At 48.1% G+C, this 21,611-nt stretch overlaps 1 protein-coding gene across 1 annotated transcript; it reads left to right on the top strand.

Moving 5' to 3' along the window:
- The first annotated feature begins 1,003 nt into the window (after positions 1-1,003).
- PTTG1IP (PTTG1 interacting protein) lies at positions 1,004-20,054 on the top strand. The gene is made up of 6 exons (XM_090272164.1): positions 1,004-1,192; positions 8,261-8,313; positions 11,142-11,250; positions 14,876-15,053; positions 16,063-16,109; positions 19,728-20,054. Exons 1-6 carry the CDS (start codon positions 1,078-1,080, stop codon positions 19,772-19,774), a joined length of 549 nt encoding a protein of 182 aa, XP_090128290.1. The 5' UTR covers positions 1,004-1,077; the 3' UTR covers positions 19,775-20,054.
- The last annotated feature ends 1,557 nt before the right edge of the window (positions 20,055-21,611 follow it).

The raw sequence follows: 21,611 nt of genomic DNA, 5'->3' as shown, positions 1-21,611 counted from the left end.
CCCCTCTTCAGCAGATACACCTGCTTTCCGGGGTTGGGGGCGCGGGAGGCAAGTGAATTTAAAGCGAGTGGTTTTTCCCTAGCCATCTCACATGGGGAACCTGGAAGACATGGCTGATCCAGTGCCATTTGGCCAAGTGAATTTTTATTTTATTTGAGCCAAACTGATAAGAGACCAGGAAGCAAGATCTCAAATGCTCTGGTGAATGATAGTTTTGCGTTCTTTTTATACATTTGGAATTAACAAGGACATGTAAGGAAGTTTACTTGAAGGTGGGACTAAGCTAGGAGGGGAAATCTCTGTGATTGGATTACAGGATAGTTAAGATCATAGGCTCCCTTGGGGGTGCTTAGTATCTGACAGGTGTCAATAGAGGATTACTCTGGCATTTCAACAGTTAACCTAATAAACAAGGACGATGAACAGGGCTTGCTTAAGGAAAAGATAACCTTCCCATCACTGATTTGATGCAGAGCCCCTTTCCCTTCAAGGTGGCGGGGTGGTGTGTGGATGAACGGCCAGGGATCAGGGTGCCTAGTACATACTCTGGGGGACTTGGGGGGTCGGCGATGAATGGCGAGCAAGGGCGTCAGGGAACAGGGACCCCCAGAGCGGACGGGGCTTGGGGGCTGCCTTCCGGGCGGGGTAGGCGAGTATTTGCTCAGCATGGCCCGCGGGACCAATCAAGGAGGTGCTGAGGCACAGTTAGTCCCTCGGGCCACCTTCACCATTTTTGGGTCAAGGCCACCGCGCACCACTCACAACTACACAGGATAATTTAAAAGCAGCGACCCTATCACAGCCCTGGCCGTTCAGCCGCGCAGACGCACTAACCCACAGCCGGCCCCTCTCCACCGCCGACATTCAGCTGCTCAGGCGCACGGAGCCCCGCCCGCGTCGCGCCAGGAGGCGGGGAGCATGATCCGTAAAGGGCGGGCCTGAGGGAGAGGGGCGGGGCCATCTGGCGTCCGCGGCTGCGCACTCGCCGGTGCCGCCCGCCCCGCCCACTTCCGGCGCGAGTCTTTTCTCAGCAGAGCCTACCTCCCTCACTGCCTGATCAGCTAGGCCACAGGCAGTATGGGGTCCGGTTGGGTTTGCAGGCAGACAATGCGCTGGGGACTGCCTCTCGGCGTCGCCACGCTGCTCCTGCTGCTCCTCCCGGCGGCCACGGGGCAGAAGTCGCCCGGAGTGGGTGAGGACAGCGGAGGGGGCTCCGGCCCTGAGGTGGGAGGGGGCGCGGGATATTGGGGTCCGGCGGGGAGACGGACGGGACGCGGGGTCACCGCCCTACCTCAGTCCCGGGTCGCGGGCGGCGGAGGTGGAAGACTGGGGCCACTCGAGTGTCCGGTCCCGCGGGTCTAGCCGCTGCTGGAGCGCCTGGAGGTGGAAGGCCCTCGCTTTGTCTTGGTTCAGCTGCTGCCGCCGCCCCGAGCGACTGTGCGAAGTGGTCCCTGTTCTGGGCCCGCGGGGCAGCGTGTTTCCTCGGAGCCTGCAGGGTCAACCTGGCTCAGCCACTGCCCTTGACGCTCTCGGAAACAGCTCTTGGGCTTAGATTCGGAGTGGGGATTGCATTATTAGAACTGAAGAAGCTGCTCGAGCTCCGCAGTTGGTCGCGGCCGGGGACCCGGTGCCAAATCCTTGAGGGTTGGGAGGGCTGGGGCTGGTGTCGCGGGCACTGCTCTTCTCGAGGAGGAGTACGCGGAGTTATATGGGGCCTTAGGCTGAGGCAGGAGTGCACAGTGCCATAGCGCCTGCCACTGTGAAGCCAGCTGATCCCCTCCCACGCTCCGGAACAGCGGTGGGCCTTCTTCATGGGTTTATCCCACTCGTTGTTAACCGCCCGTGTGTGTCGGGTGCTGGGATCACGGTGGTGACCCAGAGTTCCTCTCTGTCTTGAGAAGCTGAGTTTCCGGGGAGACTGACAAGAAACAAATTATTAGAGTGCTGGGGGGAGGGTCGTTGAGGGGGGTGTTAGCGGAGGAAATTGCTTGACCTGAGGGCCAGAGAGTTGCAGAAATGAGCCCCGTATTGCTGGAGGGTGGCTTCATGGGGGGCGTGTGAGGGGGCCATAGCCCCAGGGCCTGGTGGGAAATGGGGAAGGGCTTCAGCTGGGGCTGCGCTAGTGTCTTGACTGTTCCAGAAACTTTTCAAGCTGGCTGCTCTGTTGTGTGTGCAGTGCCCGTGTGATCGCTGGTTGTGGGAAATAGAGCCAGGGGCAGGCCTCTCGGTCTCTGTTTCAAGACCTTTCCAAGTGCAATTGACCTGGGCCCGGCTTGAGGGGCCAGTATTTTTCTCAGCTCCTATTAGCCCCGGCTTTGTCAATGTCTGTTTAAGCACAGCACACGCCTTTTCTCTTGGTGACCTTATTATGTGTTTATTCCAGAGCAGGACTGTCTTGGGTTTCTTCTAATCTACTTCCTGATGTAATTCTGTGTACGTATTCATGACGCTTGTTAACAAAGCAGTCCAGTTGCACTGCAGAGGGAACTTCTGGTCTAAGTGGAGTTCTCCAGCCGAAATGGGGAATGAGTACTTTTTAGCAAACAGAAGGGACATCTGCCAAAAGAATCTGATCGCACAAGGATCTCTCGGTGGCTGAGGGTGTGTGTCAGGAAATGCCCTGAAGTGTTTGGGAATTAAACTAGAACTGACATTATAGTATTTTGAATTAAAAACAGCTCCTTCTCTAGCGACAGGGCAGGCACTTACTGTCAGTCCAGTTGGGCGCTGCTCCACTTTTTGTCTCCTAGATGTGCCCCAAGTCTTGCGTTGGTGGTGGGCGAACGGTTGTTTCTTTCAACAGCAACACCGTCGAATGGGAGGAAAGGTGTCCTGTTGTTACAGTGTTCCTTGCCCAGGTACCCTTGGGGTCTGCATTCACCTTAACTGGTGAGGGGGCAGTGCTAACAGCACTGAGGTCCCCCCTTCCCACAGAGTATTTACTTCGTATGAGATTTTACTGCTTGTCATACTATAAGAATGTGAGTATACTGTTTAAAACATTGTGTTTTCCATGTAAGGATATTAGTCAGTGTTCTCCAGAGAAGCGAAAGAGAATTCTTGTGAAGGATTGGCTCACGTGATAATGGAGGCTGCGAAGTCTTATGATCTGCCTTCGACAGGCTTCAGGCCCAGGAACCCTGGTGGTATAGCTGTAGTCCAGATCAGAGGGCCTGAGAACCGGGAGCTGGTGGTATAAGTGGCAGCCCAGTCTGAAGGTCCAGGAACCAGGAGCACTGATGTCTCAGGGCAGGGGAAGATAGAAGTCCCAGCTTGAGCAAGAAGAGAGCAAATCCACTCTCCTCTGCTTGTTAGTTTTGGGCCCATTAACTGAGTGTGTGAATGTGGGGATCTGCTTTCCCCAGTGTACTGTTCCAGATGCTAATCTCTTCTGAAACACTCTCACTGACAACACCCAGGGGTAAGGTTTTACCAGCTTTCTGGGTGTCCTTTAGCCCAGTCAAGGTGATACATAAAATTAACTCTCCCAGGTGTGTGAATTCTACGCATATATCACACCTTTCCAAAACCATCAACTTCTACCATCTTCTTGTGTGCTTCGCTGAAAGGGAGACAGGAGGAACCCACCAGGCGTTGAAGACCTTGAGAGCAATTTTATTACGTTGAAGAAAACTTCCTGTGCTTTTGGACCTCACTTGTATTGTGCGTGGGGTCAGACACCCATCCCAGAATTTCGTCTGTACGTCTCAAGGAGAGGCTACACCTCAAAGGACCTCACGCTGGTGTCCTCAGTGGAGGAATCTAAAGGAGCTTCATGGGGCCACGTGCCTGCTCCTGATAGTGGGAGCTGGATTTGCAGGGGTCTGCAGCCCTCCTTCCCATTTCCCCATTTCCAAAGAACTGGGGTTTTCTCAGCAGTTGATAGAGGGGTTTCTGTATGTGTATCCATGTCTATGGTTTTATGTACTACAGTCTTTATTCTTTTCTACAGGGCTAGGGAGATGACCAGGGCCTTTTTTTTTTTTTTAATCCTTACTCAAGGGCATGTTTATTGATTTTAGAGAGAGGGAGGAAGGGAGGAAAGGAGGGAGGGAGGGAGGGAGAGAGAGAGAGAGAGAGAGAGAAAGAGAAAGAAAAACATCCATCAGTTCCCTCCTGCATGCACCTCGACCAGGGATCGAACCTGCAACCTTTTGGTGCATGGGACAACACTCAAATAACTGAGCTACCTGGCCAGGGCAACCAGGATGTTTTTATGTAAGTGAATTTTCCACCCTCTATTCTCAGTGAAATGGACACGGGAGGCTGTCATGTGCAGTGTGGGCAAAATGCTTGAGGCTCAGCAACTGCAGCCCTTTGGCCCATTGTATGACATATGGACCATAAGTAATATACTTATTTGTTTTCTTATTTAAAAAAAAAACATATCTCTTTACACATGCTAGTGTATGTCCTTTTGTACTTAATCAGTTGACTCACCTGAAACTTTAGGAAAGAACTCGAAAGTGGGTCATGGGTTAGTGTATCCTACAGAAGAACCTTTTTTTTTTTTTTTTTTTCTTTGTCTTTTCATTTCCAAAGTGAGTGAGACTTAAAAGTTCTCTAATCATTGATAAATAGAATCTTAAGTTGAAGATTTTCAGTCAGCAGATTTCAGAAGCCAGGACATTCACATTCGGCAGTAGGTCGAAGAAACAGGGCTCTTTTTTATTTTTTATTTTTTAAACTTCCTCTGGCTTTGAGCACATGGTTCTCTATCCCGTGATGAGATGAGGTGAGGTACAGTGAGTGACCTCTAACAGAATGCAAGAGGATTGGGGTGTTTTCAAGGGAGAACAGAATGACGACTCTTCCCGGCTCTGAGCTTGTTTAACGTGGATGTTCCTGCCTGTGTCGAAAACCTGCCCGGTCCCTGGCTGTGCTGGGCTCAGGAAGAGGGCTGGGCAGTTTCCCTGGTCTTACCCTCCCGTGCTTCTTGGCTGACTCATACTGGTGGGTAATCGGAGGCCCTGGGGGTGGACAAAGTTTATGGTACGTGCTTTGGAGCATAGTTTTTTTTTTTGTTTACGCAAGACCGGTTATCATGAAGCCTTTAAAAATGAAAATCCCCGTGAAAAATTCCTGTACGGCATCACTCCTGCTCCTTGTTGCAACCTTTCTTGTAGACATTTTCAAGAAGCACTTGAGAGTGGGTGTGTGAGGCGGTATATAGATTCCCACTTTGCCTCCCCTGCCTAACTCCTTTTTAGAATAATTTCAAAGCTGCAGAGAAATTGAAGAAATAACAAGAATAGTGAGCTTCTGAATCTATTTCTGTTACCACAGCATTTGCCTCTCCCTGTCTGCTTGTTATGCTTTTAACCAAACCATTTGAAAGTAGGTTATGATGTGGCCTTTTACCCCGAAATTCTTCAGGGTGTGTCTCCTGGTAACAAGCACATTTTTTTACGTAACAGGAATATAAGGATCAAAATTGGGACAATTACCAGTGATGATAATACTTGAATACTTGATTTAACATATAAGGCCTTGAACACAGTTTACCAATTATCCCAGCAATGTCTTATGTTCGCCATCCTGTCCTATGTCCCCATCCAGGCTCGTGTGGTACATTTAATTAACGTTTCTCAGTATCTGTTCCTCTGGAACAGCTCCTCAGTCCTCTGTTTTCAGAGAGCTGCTTTGTGACAAGATCCTCAGTTTGGTCTCGTCTGGGTTGCCTTTGATTTGATTCCGATGCATTTTGACGGAACTCAACTGCTCTGTGACTGTCCTCCCTCACCCTCTGGGGGGGGGGCACCTACTGTTACTTTGTCCTATTACCATGTGGTCACAGGTTATACTGGTGATGCTTTGATCACTTTTCAGGTGTTGTTTTCTCATGATTAAATGATGATTATACTGGGGAGGTGCCACCAATGGGCACTGTTTACTGTGATGGTTGCAAAGTGGAAATACTTCCATCTTTGCTACTTGCTCTCTCTGTATTTATTTATTTTGTGTCAGTACGAGACCAAATACTATTCAAGAGGTCAGGGGCTGTTACTGTCATTCACTTGGATGTTTAAATTGACCCAGTTTGACTTAAAGTAGTTAAAACATAGGCTTCAACATAAACTCAGTAGCTCACCACTAAAGATGCTGAAAAGACTACTATTTAATAATTGCTGCAGAATGATATGCAGAAGAGTGGGTTTTCATTTCATTTAACATAATATAGGGTGTTATTTAGAGAAATGCAATGTAGAAGAAGTAGACTATAAAATAGAAGAAACAACTATTCTAGAGTAAGTGCCACTTAGCAAATACAGTGAACAGAAATTGTAACAGGAAGCTGAAGCTCTTTCCCCTACATTTTATTATGAAAATTATACAGCCAAGTTGAAAGAATAGTATAGTGAACACTCATATATGAACACTCAGCTTTTATCCTTCACAGTTTGCTGTGCTGCCCCTGTCCAGGTGTCCTCCCTGTGTTCTTCCCTGAAGGGATTTTTAAGTAAGGAACAGACATCATGAGCTGCCCCCTAGTACTTCACTGTGCATCATTAACTAGAATTCAGTGTTTGGCTTTTTAAAAAAGATTTTCTTTATTTATTTTTAGAGAGAGGGGCAGGGAGGGAGAAAGAAAGGGAGAGAAACATCAATTGGTTGCATCGTGCACAGGCCGCAACCCAGGCAGGTGCCCTGACTGATAATTGAAACCTGCGACCTTTGGCTTTGTGGGACTACCCCAAACAACTGAGCCACACCAGTCAGGGCAAAATTTGTCTTTTCTTGAGATAAATTGTACATACAGTGAAGTGCAGGAACAGTAAATATGCCATTGGGTGAGGTAAAAGATTTGCTAACCTAAAAACAAAAGGCCTTTCAAAGTGAGTGGCAACAGGCTTTTATCTGAGATCCTAAGAGTACAGTAGTTACTCTGGATGCACCTATTCACGCGGAAGCCCAGCCTGTGTTGCCATTAGGAGACAGAAGCAATGGGTGTTTGTGAGAAAGGGAAGGGGAACAATTACATCACTAGAAGAAAGGCATTGCTGTTGGTGCAGATAACATAATATGAAGACACTAATTCTAAGTAGTGTTTTTAATGCCCAGTCCAGTAGTCATAACAACTGCTTTCTTGTTATCTTTGCAAACAGTTTTTTAAGACACAAAGTTGCTCAGGCCCAGTCCAAAGGTTATTTTCCCGTTTTAACATTCCAAAGATTTGGGAACAAATACAAGCAAAACAGTTCCTCTGGCATGGCAGCTCCAGCCCCATTTTCAAGTGGCTTCATTTAGATTATTGTTTACAGATCCATCTGTGTTTTATGTATGTAATACCCTAGTTTTTAATGGCTGAATAGTATTCCATTGTATGACCGCCAGTTTGTCTGTCCATCCTTTTGCACATGGTGGACAGCTGGGCTGTTCTTAGCTTTTGTCATATTATAGATGAAGTTGCTATGAACACTCCTGTACAAGTCTTCCTGTGGACATAATCTGGTTTTTCCTGGGTGAAATACCTGAGAGTGGAATTGTGGAGTCGTAAGATAAGCATATATATTTGTTTTATGAGGAAGTGCGAGATCTGGTTTTTCAAGTGGGGGAAGGAACCATTTTGCATTTCCACCGGAACTCTGAGGATCCCCATTTGCTCTGCTGCGTTGTCAGCATTTAGTATTGTCAGTCTTTAATTTTAGCCGTTTTGGTAGGTGTGAAGTAGTAAATTATCATGATTTTAAGTCTTAGTTTCTGGTGATTAATGGGTTGTGCAGAGCTGTTTTCAAAGTGTGTTTATTTTAAGGGATGGGGTGGGGTAAGCAGCTGCCTGATAGCATATCGGAAATGTTTCATTCACACACACATTGTTGGTGTGGGGTTTGACCCCTCCCTGGAGCAGCCGCGCTGGGAGAGCCCTGGGCGGGCGCTCCGCAGGATTGCAGCCAGCTTCTCCTGTATGTGCCAGGAGCTGGGGGGACTGGCATTGCTGTGGCCTTTGCTTCCAAAGAGAGTGTTTGTGCACTGCTGAGCTGGTGGCCTCAGCCGTCTAGTGGTCTATGGTCTATGGTACCTGACCCCGTAGCTTGCCTCCTGAGGGCATGCTGAGTCACCTCTCCCGGAAGGTCTCAGGGGCACGACCATGTGTGCTGTTTTTGTGTACCTCTTGGTGCCCTGCTGCTGTCGGGCTCCAAGTCCCTTGGAGGGTTGGTGCCAGGAGAGGACCCCGTGTGTCACTCACCAGTGTCCTCCCTATCATCCTCCTGACTGATATGCATGATTCTCAGTGATTCGATTCTTCTTTTCCCCACAGCTTGTTCCGAGAACACAAACAAGACCTGTCAGGAGTGCCTGAAAAATGTCTCTGTAAGTAGCGCATTATTGGAAGCAGGCTTACTTTCTCTAGTGGGAGGGTCCTTGGTGTGTGTTAAGGGAGGTGTGGGGTACTTTTGTGATGGATGTAAAATATTATGTTAGCTTTTCTCGGGCATCTCAAGTTGTCCTGTGAAGGCTGCAGAGACCACTGAGCATCATTAATATGCATATTTAACTCCTGAAACAGGTGTGGGAGTTTTAGAAGGTATGCACCAGGCCTGTGGTTGAGAGCATGTGTGGGTTTGCGGGGAAGCCTCAGGCCTCCCTGAGGTGGCAGGTGGGCATTGGTGAATGGTGCTGTTCAGAATGGGGGTTGCAGGGACAGAGGAGCAGACGGGACGACTCTTGAGCTGAGGGGTCATAGCTACCTGCAATCAGTGCCTGTTAACCTCTGACTAAGGTCTCATGTTGGTGTCATTAAACCTTAGAGGCCTGCTGGGGACAGGGGTTATGTGCCTCTGTCTTGCAGATGGGCCTGAAGACATGGCAGGAGTGCCCAGAGCCCTTGTCACCCACTGCTGTGCTTGGTGCTGAGGGCTCACCTCTCTTCACGACCCTGCCAGAGGAACGTGGGCCATCTGTAAACCTCTAGTCAAGTCCTAGCGCTCTGTCCCGTGTCTCCATCAGGGTCGGGAGAGATGCTTCTCTCCCAGCTCTTCTTCACACAGGAATGAAGAAGACAGGCGAGCGCCAGGAGAGACACAGGCGTCAGCTAGGGGAGGGACGTAGGGGGCATCTGGTTCCATGGAATCAGACTATCCATAGCTCACTAGTAGCAAGATGAGCCTCGCAGCTGGGATGTCTTGTTGTTCCTAGTTCTTTTAAATCCATCTGTGACCATGAACAAGAGGGAGCTGCTCTGGAGCACAGGCCTGAGACTCATGGGGGCACCTCCAGAGGGGCTGCCATCCTGGGACCTTACATGTAGATGTGTGCTGCCTGCCACCAGGGAGAAGTGGAGAGTGACATGTGACACCGGGGAAACTTCCCATTGTATCTGGCTCGTCACAGGGCTTGTGGGAACAGCGCTGCTTTGTTAGGGTCTTGTTGCTCCTTAGGCATTGACTTTCCAGCAGCTCCCGACCCAGCAGCCCCTTGGCTGCGAGCGTCTGGCCTCGTTTTACTGCAGCACTGTGTGGTCAGCACCAGGGACTCAAGGGAAGCCGACCCCGGGTGGAGATGGCTGGGAGAGAAAATACCCTTTGTGGGGCCTTGGCCTTGGCTCCTGGGAGAGGCTGCCTCTCCCCTCTGGTCAGGTTTTCACGTATGTTGGAAATACACAGCCTGTGATTCTCTTTCCCAGGCAGTGTGGATTAATGACACTGGACAGGTCAGGAAAGGTGTATCAGATGATTTCTGCCTCAAGAAGTGGGCCGTGTTTTTACAAAGCATTGGCACCCATGTGGCAGTGTTGTGGGTTCCAAACATGTCTTGTGGGCAATAGGACTTGCCTCTGCCAATTAAACTCGAAAGGAGGGCTTTCGGTCAAGATGGTGGTGTAGGTAAATGTGGTCCTTGCTTGCTCCCTTAACCACATCAGAATTACAACTAAACTACGGAACAACCATCTTTCAGAACCACCTGAAATCTGGCTGAATGGAAGTCCTACAACTGGGACATTAAAGAAGCAGCCACATCGAGATTGGTAGGCCGAATGAAGAAGTGGACTGGGCTGGCCCAGCGCCCACACGTAGTACATAGAAATCAGGAGAGATATCTTGGCTGCGGAGATCCTCCCTGAGGAGTAAGAGGTTCCAGGCCCCCCAGCCCGGGGTTCCAGTTCCAGGAAGAGAAGTCCCTGTGACTTCTGGCTGTAAAAAGAAGTGGGGATTGAGGCTGAGGGAGAGAGGGCTTCTGGTTAAGTATGCTCAACCATTTTCAACACAGCACACTGAAGTGCATGTTATGTTAGAGGCATGGGAAGGTCCAGGCTTTGTTTTAATGTTTTTTATAATGGCTGTTCACCCTAACCCAGGACCAAAAATAGTACTATGACTTTCTCTCCTGTTAAAAACTCCATAAAACTACTACCTTCAAGATCTAAAATGACAAGCCAAGTCGCATGTCCCTTGCCAGCAGTCACAGGCTTCCCAACACACTGGGGTGAAGGCACTGTCCCTGCCCCAGACTGCCTCTCCCCTGACACCGTTAGGGGCTCAAGAGCATCTGTGAGGTTCCAGCTCTAAGGTTCTGGTAGGTGCCTTTGAGGCTCCGTTGCACTCTCCTTAAAGGGACAGAGGTAATACTCCCTTGCTGCCCTTGTAGAGGTCAGAGGTAGGATCTTAACATGATGGTGACCATGGTCATAGACGATTACTAACAAATACTTAATGAGCTCCTGCCATGGTCCGGGCTCCGTCCGCCTGCTGGGGATCCTTCAGGGACACACAGACACCTGTCCTCCTGCAGGTGTCAGAAGGCGATGCTGCAGCAGGGAAGGAGGTAGGGGGAGGGGTGGGGCAAGTTTTAAGTAGGGTGCTAAGGGTAGGCCTCGTGGAGGAGGTTCGGGAGCTGTATGTCTCTGGGGAGGAATGTTCCAAGCAGGAGCAGGCCATGCAAAGGCCCCAAGCAGAGAGCCTCAAGGCATCTTTCAGGGCCAACACAGGCTGCATGGCCATTCAGGGTGCCTAATGGAAGAGATTTGAGTAACATGGTTCTCGTGAGCTGTTGAGCCACTGTGTTGGGGTGGGGGTCAAGGCCATTATCATCCCCCAAGGATGAGCGGAGCAGTGGTGGTTAATGGTTTAGGGAATCAACTCCTGGGCAGTTTGGTTCTTCGGTGTTTATGTTTAATTTCTAACATGTAATGTTTGTCTTAGTGTCTTTGGTGCAACACTGATAACACATGCTCGGACTACCCAGTGACAAAAATCTTGCCACCTGCTTCTCTTTGTAAGCTGAGCTCTGCACGCTGGGGCGTTTGCTGGGGTAAGTGGTCATATTCATTGGCTTCTTGCAAAATCAGTGCAGGTTTTGAAATTTCTGGTTGTGGTCATAACATAAGCTGCCAGAAAACACAAGTACAGTAGTTCTTCGAGTTCCCCAGCGGGGCATTGGGAAGGCAGAGAGAGCTTGTGTCTCCCAGAGCCGCTGGGGGGCCTGGGGATCTGGAGGCCCGCCTTCAGGCTGCAGCCTCGGCTCGGCACTGGGTCTCCGCACCCTTGGTGGGGGGTGAATTAAGGGCTGCTTTTTGGGTGGTATGTCTTGGTGGTGTTCATGTGCCACTTGGACACCTGTGTTTCTTGTAGGGGCTCCGACTTTCCAGGCAAGGAATCCCTGCTCATCCTGGGCATGCCCTTACCCTTTCTCTTGTGTCCTTTGTCTGCGTGTGATTGTTACAGATATTCTTTCACTGGAAATTAGCCCTTGTGAGATTCGAATTGTTTTCTGGTTTGCCTTTTAAATTAGTTTGTGGTGTCTGCTGCTACATGGAAGTCATTTTTATGTAGTTGGGTTTATTAATCCTTTCTTTTATGGCTTCAGATTTAGGGTCATACAGGGCCACCTTCCTAAGCTGCATATTAGAACCGTTGTTTTCTTAGGGCACTTAGATGCTTCACTGTGTGTCTGCAGCTTATTCCTTGTTTATCTGTCTTTTTTCTAATTGATTCCCATCTTAGAATCTGTCTGCCTCCATTGGAAATCCTTGTGGTGTTGAGGCCCCAGGGAATCCAGGAGTGTGCATGTGTGCATGTGTCTGTGTGTGTGTGTGGTTCTGGGGTGCCTACTGAGTGGCCATTACACATGTGTGTGCCTGTGCTCACATACACACCTGTCATATCCATCCAGCTGACCATTCTCTCTGCCGTCCTCTTACAAGAAAGGCTTCACTGGGCCTCACTGCCCTCTGCTTCCCTGTGGTTTGCTGTCTTCTGCATGGACCCCGCTCCTGCCCATTGTTTCACAAAGAGCACTCCTGAAACAGGGGGCCCTGGGCATGTTGAACATGATCTGTTTAAGCTGAAGGTTAATTTCTAATGGGGTGCAAACATGTTAAGTCTTCCTCCCCTTCTCCAGACTGAAGTTAGCAACATGAACACACAATGTATACACATACTCATCTATTCAGTGAATTTTTATATAAGTACACAGGTGATTCCCCCCTTCAGCAAAACACACAGACCCTTTCCAGCACTCACAGCTGTTGCAGTCAGCCCTGTGGGTGACTGCTGGACTGGCTTACCGTCCAGCACGGCTTAGTGCTGCCTGTCCCTGTCCTTCACATACAGCAAGTCCTGTGCTGCCTTATCCGACTGCACTCAGCAGTCATATGTGCTGAGTGCCTGCACTTGGGCACTCGGTCATCTTCGTTATAGTCCATCTGGGAGGTGGTGGTGGTGTCTCTGAAGGTTAACGATGCTGCTCTCCTTTCCAGGTGGTGTGCAGTTTCAATAATTCCCTTGTGAAATGAGTCTCTCCCCAGGGCTTGCAGGGATGGTCAAACACGGCACCTGACACTGGACAGATGAGATCCACTGTCAGTTTATTCACCCCGTGTAGTCACAGCCCTGGGGGAGGGAGGAGACATGGGAATGAGCTAGGGGTGTGGGAGGAGGCTTTGCCATAACTAGAGGGCGTGGTGCCGGGTCCCTAGGAAGATGTGATTGCTTGAGCAATTCCGAGGGCTGACAGGGAATTAACACCCGCCACTTAGGCATAAGCAGGAACTGCACTCAGTTCCCACGGTAAGGATGGTGGTTTGGCCAGGGGCCTTAACCTGTTTGAGTGGGTAGGGAGGGGGACTTGTATTTGGGCCACTCAGGGCCCTCCGGTTTCACCAGATGTCAGAGCACACTTCACACTAATGTTAGGCCTTACGTCACCCGTGCTTCTTAATCTTACAACAGAGAACCCTCTTACCCAGTGCAGGCAAAATTGTTTTGGGATTTTAATTACAATGACCTTAAAAATATATGTTTTCTTGGATAAAAACAAGGTCTTTGCCATCATGAACCTTTGTTAAGAAGCAAGATGTCGCTCCTGATCCCTCACTTCCTCTGGTAGAGTGTCCTAGGTTTGCTGTGCACGGTTAACAGAGAAAGGAACCCAAAGTTTTGCTTCCTGTTATGGCGGGATATCTATTTTTATTTTATAGCTGGTTTTAGCTGCTAGTCAGGGAAGCTGTTTGGGGCTAGACATACCTTAGAGCCAACTATCTTATTGCTCTCATTGGTCTTTAAAGTTGATTATTATAGAGTTCTTGAGTCAAAAATGACATCACCTGCTAATGAAGGTCTCCTTTCTAATAATACCTATTACTACCATTGCTTGCAACTCTAGTGTTTCTAGAGCAGGTCAAAGAAGGAAAAAACACAGATTATAGCTTAGAAGGATTTGATCAGATGTCACACCTATTCCTGGTTGTAAAATAATTGAGTAAACCGTGAGTGAGTGCTGTTCCACTGGCAGCCAATCGGACTGTGTCACAGGTCCCTGCAGGTGCTCAGCAGGGTGCCTGAGGGGAAACAGAGCACTTGCCTTCCTGTCCCCAAAGCAGAACACTCACCTTCCAAGCCCCACCCCAACCACAACCAAGAAACCAGTGAGATTAGAGATCATCAGCTCCCTGTGGTGGGCATTTTAACCTCGTTTTCAGGAAACAGATGCAGCTGCTGTGGGGTATGCATAGTATGGCACCCGCCGCTGGCCCAGTGGCTAGTCAAGCCTCCTCCATGGCTATTTTAACCAGGTGATTAAAAAACACATTCACAGAAATATTGATATTAGAGTTCAGATGGAATAGAAAAATAGTGACTGGTTTTACTTATATAAACCCTTAAGAGATTTGAAAAGATTGTAAAATGTGTCATAAGTTTGTCTTTGTCTCAGAAGTTTTGTCTGGACAGGAAGTTATAAGCTCATTAGGCAGCTGTTTTCAAACCACTGGGGAAGGTCGCCTGTCCTCTCTCGTTTGCTGTGTTCAGAAGTTAGTTTCTATGGGAAATAAATGTAATGCTCTTGACTCTGACTTAAATAATCAAATAAGCTGCATCAGGCTTAAATTTTGTTTCTGTGAGTTCTATGAAATTAAGATTTAAAGCCCTGGCTGATGGGACTCAGTGGATTGAGTGCTGGCCTGCAAACCAAAGGGTCGCTGGTTTGATTCCCAGTCAGGGCACATGCCTGGGTTGTGGGCCAGGTCCCCAGTTGGGGGTACACGAGAGGCAACCACACATTGATGTTTCTCTCCCTCCTTTTCTCCCTCCCTTTCTCTCTAAATAAAATCTTGAAAAAATTTTTATAAGTAAAACAAAGACTTAAAATGTTTTAGGAGAGTCCAAACACACAGCTGAGTATTCTCTTTCTGGTTTTGTTAACTTTCCTTGGGCTTGAAACATTTTTTTAGTATCTGATGGTGGGAAAAGCTACCCCAAAATTTGGGTCCACAGTGGTTGATGGAGAAATTGTTAGATGGCACAGCTGGGTACTAAGACAGGCCTGCTTTGCCGGGGTGGGTCTCACTCCGGCATAGCTCACCACCCAGGAGGGATGCTATTTCCCAGGTAGGCTTCCTGCTCCAAGCAGCTCTGACTCAGTCCCTTTGCACTTCCAGTGAATTTTGAGGCGTTGATTATTGCCATGTCAGTGATCGGGGGCCTCATCCTCCTGGCGGTTGCCACGTGCTGCTGCTATTGCTGCTACTGCAGGAAGAAGAAGAGCCGGAAGCCAGACAAAAGCGAGGAGAAGGCCATGAGGGAGCAAGAAGAGAGGAGGATACGGCAGGAAGAAAGGTGAGGCCACAGACTCATTCCCACTGGGAGGAGTTCCCTTCAAGGAGACCTAGATCGGGAAAGTGACATTGATAAGGCATGAGTCTTCTCCATTTTTTAAAACTATGAATGTGTGAGTATCTGTGGGTTTATCTAGGTTGCAGTATAAAGAGTGGGAAGCTATCTATGCGGGGACCTAACCAGGGCCCACGACCCTTCTTGCTGCAAGCCTGCCACTTCCTTTTCTGTTTCCTCCGGTCAGTGACATCAGGGTTTGGTTGGAGGTAGCTGGGTGGCAGAACCTTCCTGCTTGCTTCTTGGCAGCAGGTTCTCAGTGTTGCAGTGGCAGGAGCCTTTGAAGGTAGTTTGTCCAGCCTTCATTTATGAGCAAACCAAGGTTCAGATGGGGAGGAAATCATTGGACTGGGTCTCTTGTCTGCCTGTGGCCAAATTGGGTCTTGTGCTGCCAGTGCTGATAAATAGCACTTCCCTGGTTATGAAGCATTCTGGTGGGTGTGTGATGCAGCCAAAGAATGGCCCTTGGTCACTGTCTCTACCTAAAAAGGGATAGCAATGTGGCTCAGGGAGGTGCTGTCTTGTCAGGACGGCAGCTGATGAGGCTTAAGGCTGGACAGGTTTCCATGCCATCACCTTAAAGTCATGTGCCCCAAATAAAAACTAGTATTGGCATGTTTGGAATCATCGTTAGAACCTTGCATAAGGTTTTTACTGGTCACTATATTTTCTTTATATGAGAAAGGATTTCTAAAAAACCAGCAGCAGACATTTGAACTGTATTTATTGAAATGAAGAATCGAAGGATGTGGCATTGGAGCAGCCTCAGAAGGCTGTGCTCCACGCCACCTTGCCTGTCCCAGTGGAAGCGTGACCTGATGATGGCCAAGCTCACCCCACACTGCTCTCATCTGGGAAACAAGAACAGGCCACAGCTTCTCTGCTGAGGGAAATGAAAGGTGCTTCTTTTAAAATGATATGTTTTAGTGCTAAATGAGGTTTTCTTGTTTTTTAGGAGAGCAGAGATGAAGTCAAGGCACGATGAAATCAGGAAAAAATATGGTAAGAATCCATTGAATCCGTATTTCAGTTGGTGAGGAATAGATTGTTGATATCCCATGAGGTCTAACGGTAGGATTTGGGCTATGGGTTCATTATGGGAACAGAAGGACATCTCTCCCTGGCGAGTTGGCTAGAGTGTAGTCCCTGTACATCAAGGTTGCAGGTTCAATCCCCAGTCAGGGCATATACAGGAATGAACCAAAGAATGCGTAAGTAAGTGGGACCACAAATCGATATTTTCTTCCCTCCCTCCCTCTTTCTTCCCCTATGTCTCAAATCAATAAATAAAAATTTTAAAAAAAAAGACATCTCTGCTGGGAGAAGGTTATTCCAAGTGGTCCTATTATTAACTAATTCCACTCAATATCTTAAAAGATGAAGCCTTGGAATACTTCTATCTCAACCAGACTTCTCCAGAAGTACTTGGCTTATGAAGTGTGGGCATTCTCAGGGGTGTGCTGTAGCCCCTTTCCTGTTCTGTCACCAAGTTTCCCTTGGAGTGGGTGCACCTGCAGGTCAGCAGGGGGCGAGTGGTCCCCTCTGTGTATTCCCTGCCCTTGGTTCATCCAGACTTCTGCATGCGGAGCTGCATCCCTTCTTTAACCAAAACGGGGGCCATGCTGTTATTCTTTTCCTGTTCCCTGGGTATTTTGTCTTGGGTTTGTTTTGTTTGGAGATATTTGGGGGGAAGGGTCTAGGACTTTTCTTTTTAGTGTTTGAGAACATTAGGTCTGCTCCTAATGTGTTTAGTTGGTTCACATCCAAGGACAACATGAGCCATTGATGCTCAGTGATTGTTCAGCATTGTTGGCAATGATTGTCATGGACTTGCTTGGGCTGCCCTGAGGCAAGGCCCTCACTGATGATAGCCAGGGGGCCTCAAGCTCTGAGCCACTGAACCTCCCTGACCTTGTGACCTGGGGATCCTGTTAAGTGGACCAGGCAGCTGTGCTAAATCTTAAATCCGATCAGGAATATGTCAAAATCTCTGACAGCTTGGCTGGTGTGGTTTGGTTGGAGTGTTGTCCTATAACTGAAAGGTTGTGGGTTCGATTTCTGGTGAGGGCACATATCTAGGTTGCAGGTTCAATCCCTGGACTGGGCACGTACAGGAGGCAACCAATTGATGTTTCGCGCTCTCCTTCCCTCTCTCTCTAAAAGCAATGAAAAAATGTCCTTGGGTGATGATTTAAAAAAAAACTCTTCTCTGACTGAAGTCCTCAGCGTATATAAGGAAACACTGTTGCAGTGGTATTTTAGGATCCTATTTTAGGAAATCCTGAAGTCTCATTTCCCTGACAGGGGCTGCTGGTACTCTGGTCTGTGCACACCGGTTCAGCTGGCCCGCTGGCTGGACGTCCTTCTCACTCTCTGCAGACCTGTCCTGAAGGACACAAGTGTGTGCTGTGTACCCTGGCTCAGTGTCAGACTTGGGTTGACCCTGGTGGCCTCCCAAGAGTTGGTTCTGGGCGTGAGGCTGCTGACCCTCCTCTTGCCGCTGGGTCTCCTCTGTTTCAGATGAGCGGTCCGACGGCTGATGGAGCCTTTTGTGTTTTCCCGCCCCTTAACCTCCTGGGTGCTGCTCTGTAGGCCTTCAGAGTTCTGTGAGGTCAGGGCCACCACTGTCTGCCACCTGGCCACCATGCTCTCCCTGGCCGCAGCACGAACCCCGGTGCTGGGCCTTGTCCCAGCGCGGGTGGCGGTGGGCTCCTGTGTGGGTGCACTCCCCTTGTCCTGTGTCCTCAGTGCATTGCCCCCTCCCCCTGGTGCCTTTGCGTGGGTGCTTGCCCATGCCCACCGTCGCTGGGGCAGCTTGGTTTTCCACAGAAGTGAGAAACCTTGAAGGAGCTTTCGGGCATCTGATTAGCATTAATGTAAATAAAAGACAAAGTGAGTGTGTGCATGCACACACAGCAAAGCCCTTTCTATGGCCAAGTACAGTAGCATGTGAAACTTTGCACTTTGTGGTGCCCCTGCTCTTGGTGTGGCAAGGCCTGGTGGGCCTGAGCCAGGGCTCAGGGCTGTCACTGGAGGTGCCACTTCCTGTAATGGTGCACTGATTCACTTTGTTTCTGTCATTTATGTGGTTACGTTGGCCTTTAATTGTGCTGCAGAAATTAACTTGTGCGCCAGTTTGTATAAAGTCCTTTGAATGTCCTGGACTTTGGAAATCCTTCTACCTGGAATAAGTCCCAGGGGGGTTCCCAGTGGTGAGAGGAGGTGGCGCATGAGTGCACTTGGTTCAGTCAACACACAGAGCACCAGGGCAGGCAAAACCCTGGTCGTGTTTCAGACGGCATTTGATTTCCGTATCACAGAGCAGTTTTCCTCTGTTTACCCTCTGAACTAGAAATCGAGCTGGGGGCTGTTTCCTTTTTATAAGGCGTCCTTAACCAGGCTACTTGTACTTGGTATTTGGCGTGTGATGGTTCTTTTCCAAACCTGTGCACTTTTACGCAAGGCCTGAGGCTCCTGTCCTCCTCTGACGCGAGCAGCCTTGCTGCCTCCCCTGCCTCTTCCCCCCTCTTACCTGTTCCACACCTAAACACCCTGCAGTAAGCAGGTGTGCCGCAGTGGCTCCGGTTAATCTCGGTGTATAATACAGCTTGTCAGTGAGAGAGAGAGTCCACATGCAAAGGGAAAACTCCTAGTCTGGGTATTTAGCACCATACAGATTTATTTTTATGGTTAAATACACGTTTTACTACAGTTATGTTGTAATGCTTGACAGCTGAATTCATGGTGGCCTTACCAGTTTTTTGTAGCCTTAATTTTAAAAGTTAACATTTATAAAGACAGTTAAAGTTAGGGGCTTTTGCTTGGTTTTTGTTTTTCTTTTCTTTTTTCTTTCCTGTATAAGATTAGTCAACCACTATGGAAATAAATACTGGCTTTCAATTTCTTTTTTTTTCTTTTTCTATTTAATCAATTCCTTTTTTTTCCCCCTTTTTTGGCTTTATATTTCTTAACTATGAGAGTATCAGCAAATAGAGTATTCCCTCACTTCTTGCAGGTATTATGTTCCAGACCCCCATGTGATAGGTGAAAATCCACGAAGTAGGAACCTTACATTTATTTTAGTATTTATATATTTTTTAAGGCTTTATAAACCCTTCCCACACACTTATAAACCGTTCCTAGTCCCTTATTAACCTTTCCTGCTCCCTTATGAACCTTTTCCACACTTTTATAAACACTACTTATGTTCTTAAACATATCCTACACTCTTAAACCTACATAACTTTAACAATGTACGTATACAGTACCACAAAATCCCACGATATAATGAAAAATCTGCGATAAATAATTAAATATAATATTTTTTAAAATCCCATGATACAGTGAGGCCGCAATGAGTGAACCACAATATAGAGAGGGACTACTGTAAGTCTATTTCTTGGGATCTGTTTTTCTTAAAATTACAGTTTTTGGTACATTTTATTTCAGTTTTACAGTCACTGTGCTTTGACATTTAGAAAAGGTTTCACATAGTATTTGAATCTGCTTAGGACTCCCATTTTCCCAGTGGCCTTAGTAAATCTTCATATAAAACAGAATTGCTTTCTTGAAGTTTGTTTCTTGTTGTCTGGGTGTAACCCAAGTCCATTTTGTTTTCAGGTTTGTTTAAAGAAGAAAACCCATATGCTAGATTTGAAAACAACTAAAACGCACTTCCTGCCGAGTCAAGCAGTCACAGAGCCACTCCTGGGGACAGCAGTCTGCCGACCTGGCTGCCCTGTCCTGACTCCCGACCTTGCTGAAGTGAGCGTGTTGCAGCTGCCCTGCAGGCAGTCCTGTCCTTGTCCTGCGAGCCTTTCCTGTTTCTGTCTTTAGTCACTCCAGTTGCTAAGCCTCAGGGGGGAGGGAGGTTGCTTTGGTTTTGTTGTTAATTTGAGGAGGAATTGTGCACAGTTCACGTCTTGGTTTGTAAGCCGATTGCAAACTGCCCACAACACTAACGCCATCCTCCTGCTGCGGCAGCAGCCGGTTCTTCCCATCCACCCACTAGCAAGCTCCACACAGCCACCAGGAGAAGTCGTCTTTACTTGTGACGTGGTAGGATCGACCAGTCCCTCGTTGTTTTCCCCTAAAGCCACAAGGGCAGGTGTGCCGTCCCCTGTAGGTCAGTTCCGGTGGCTTCCTGCACCCAGGACGCAGTGTCAGGGGCCCTACGTCCTGGCTGCAGTTATGATGGAAAGCATTGAGGACTAAACTCATTTAAAATCATTTTAAAAATCATCCTGGATTTTATTTTTCCACCTAAAGGCGTTCACCAGAAAACTTCACTGTTAATGTTCAGACCACTTACTGTGTGATTTTTAAATTTGTATCTTTACCAGAACATAAAGACTGTTACCCAGTGAAAAACTGAATTGTAAATGGAGTTTTGAAACAGCCTCCCTAAGGCAGTAGATGGGCACTGCCCTGCTCGTTGTTCATCGCCCCAGTGACAGCGTTTTAGGTCCCATGTGCAGTACCTGTCCTGTGAGGAGTGCTCACACAATCTCTGAGACTCCCAGCCGGCAGACTGTGTGCCATCCCCGAGGAGGAAGGCACCATGCCCTGGGCAGCCCCTCTCTGTGACTCTGTACTGGGATGTGGGTGTCCAGAGCCAGCTGAGGGAATCTCCACACAGGGACACTGGTGACTGTCCTGCATATAAGATGACCCTAGCTTGGGCTACACTCCTTTGGCTCGGGTGTGTCATGAGACTTTCCTTTAGAAGTGGCTTCTCAAAAGGTCATTGGTAGCCTCCAGGTGCCCTATGGCACCATATGTGGTGGTTCCATGTCTTTCAGATCAAGAGACGTGGCTTCAGTAATAGACTGAGCGCACTGCAGGGACAGCAGCAGATAATGAAGTGACTGTGGGAGCAGCCTTTGTTAAATCTGAACATACTCCCCAGTGCCAGATTGCTTTGAATTAAAAAAAAAAAAAAATTTACCTTTGGGAAAGTAGGCCAGCGGGCACATAAAAGAAGTCATGTGTCAATATTCACACTCCTGCTGCTCTCTTACCATAAAATGAAGTTCACGTGCAGGCCAGGATGATCAAAACAGCATGACAAGTCTAACCACGGAGACCTGTGCTGGGAATGACGTTTCTACAAAACGGAAGAAACTAACCTTTAACGAAGTCTTTAGTTTTCATTCCTCTGACTTCTCGGGCATTTCACAGCAATTGAAAGTATTACTAAACATTCCTTACTATTTTAAAGCAGCCTTAAAATTTTAACTTTCTGCTGTTTATTCATAGAAGAACCTTTATAATCCATATTAATGAACTTTATATTAATACAGTAGTTAGTGTATATGTAAAGTCACTCAGTGTATTGTTAAATACAGTGACTACAGTTTTAATCCTTTCACGAGACATAGGGCCCGCGCCAGGGTGTCTGAAAGGCCGTCCCGGCCCACATGCTTTTCTCTGAAATAGTGCTAAAAGCAGCCAAAAATTATAACCTCAAGAAACCATGAAGTCTGGAGTGCCTTAATTTTTAAC

The sequence above is a fragment of the Furipterus horrens genome, unplaced genomic scaffold (assembly GCF_987537825.1).
Source record: "Furipterus horrens unplaced genomic scaffold, mFurHor1.1.pri manual_scaffold_1, whole genome shotgun sequence".
Classification (NCBI taxonomy): Eukaryota; Metazoa; Chordata; class Mammalia; order Chiroptera; family Furipteridae; genus Furipterus; species Furipterus horrens.
Note: the sequence above shows the minus strand (reverse complement) of the source record. Positions and strands in the feature narration are given on the sequence as shown.

What these genes read in the sequence shown, in the direction of transcription:
- PTTG1IP (XM_090272164.1), top strand. Translation starts at nt 1,078, where the DNA reads ATGGGGTCCGGTTGGGTTTGCAGGCAGACAATGCGCTGGGGACTGCCT. An exon ending in ACGCTGGGGCGTTTGCTGGG is followed by an intron (nt 11,251 to 14,875) that starts GTAAGTGGTCAT and finishes TTGCACTTCCAG; the next exon opens with TGAATTTTGAGGCGTTGATT. An exon ending in AGGATACGGCAGGAAGAAAG is followed by an intron (nt 15,054 to 16,062) that starts GTGAGGCCACAG and finishes CTTGTTTTTTAG; the next exon opens with GAGAGCAGAGATGAAGTCAA.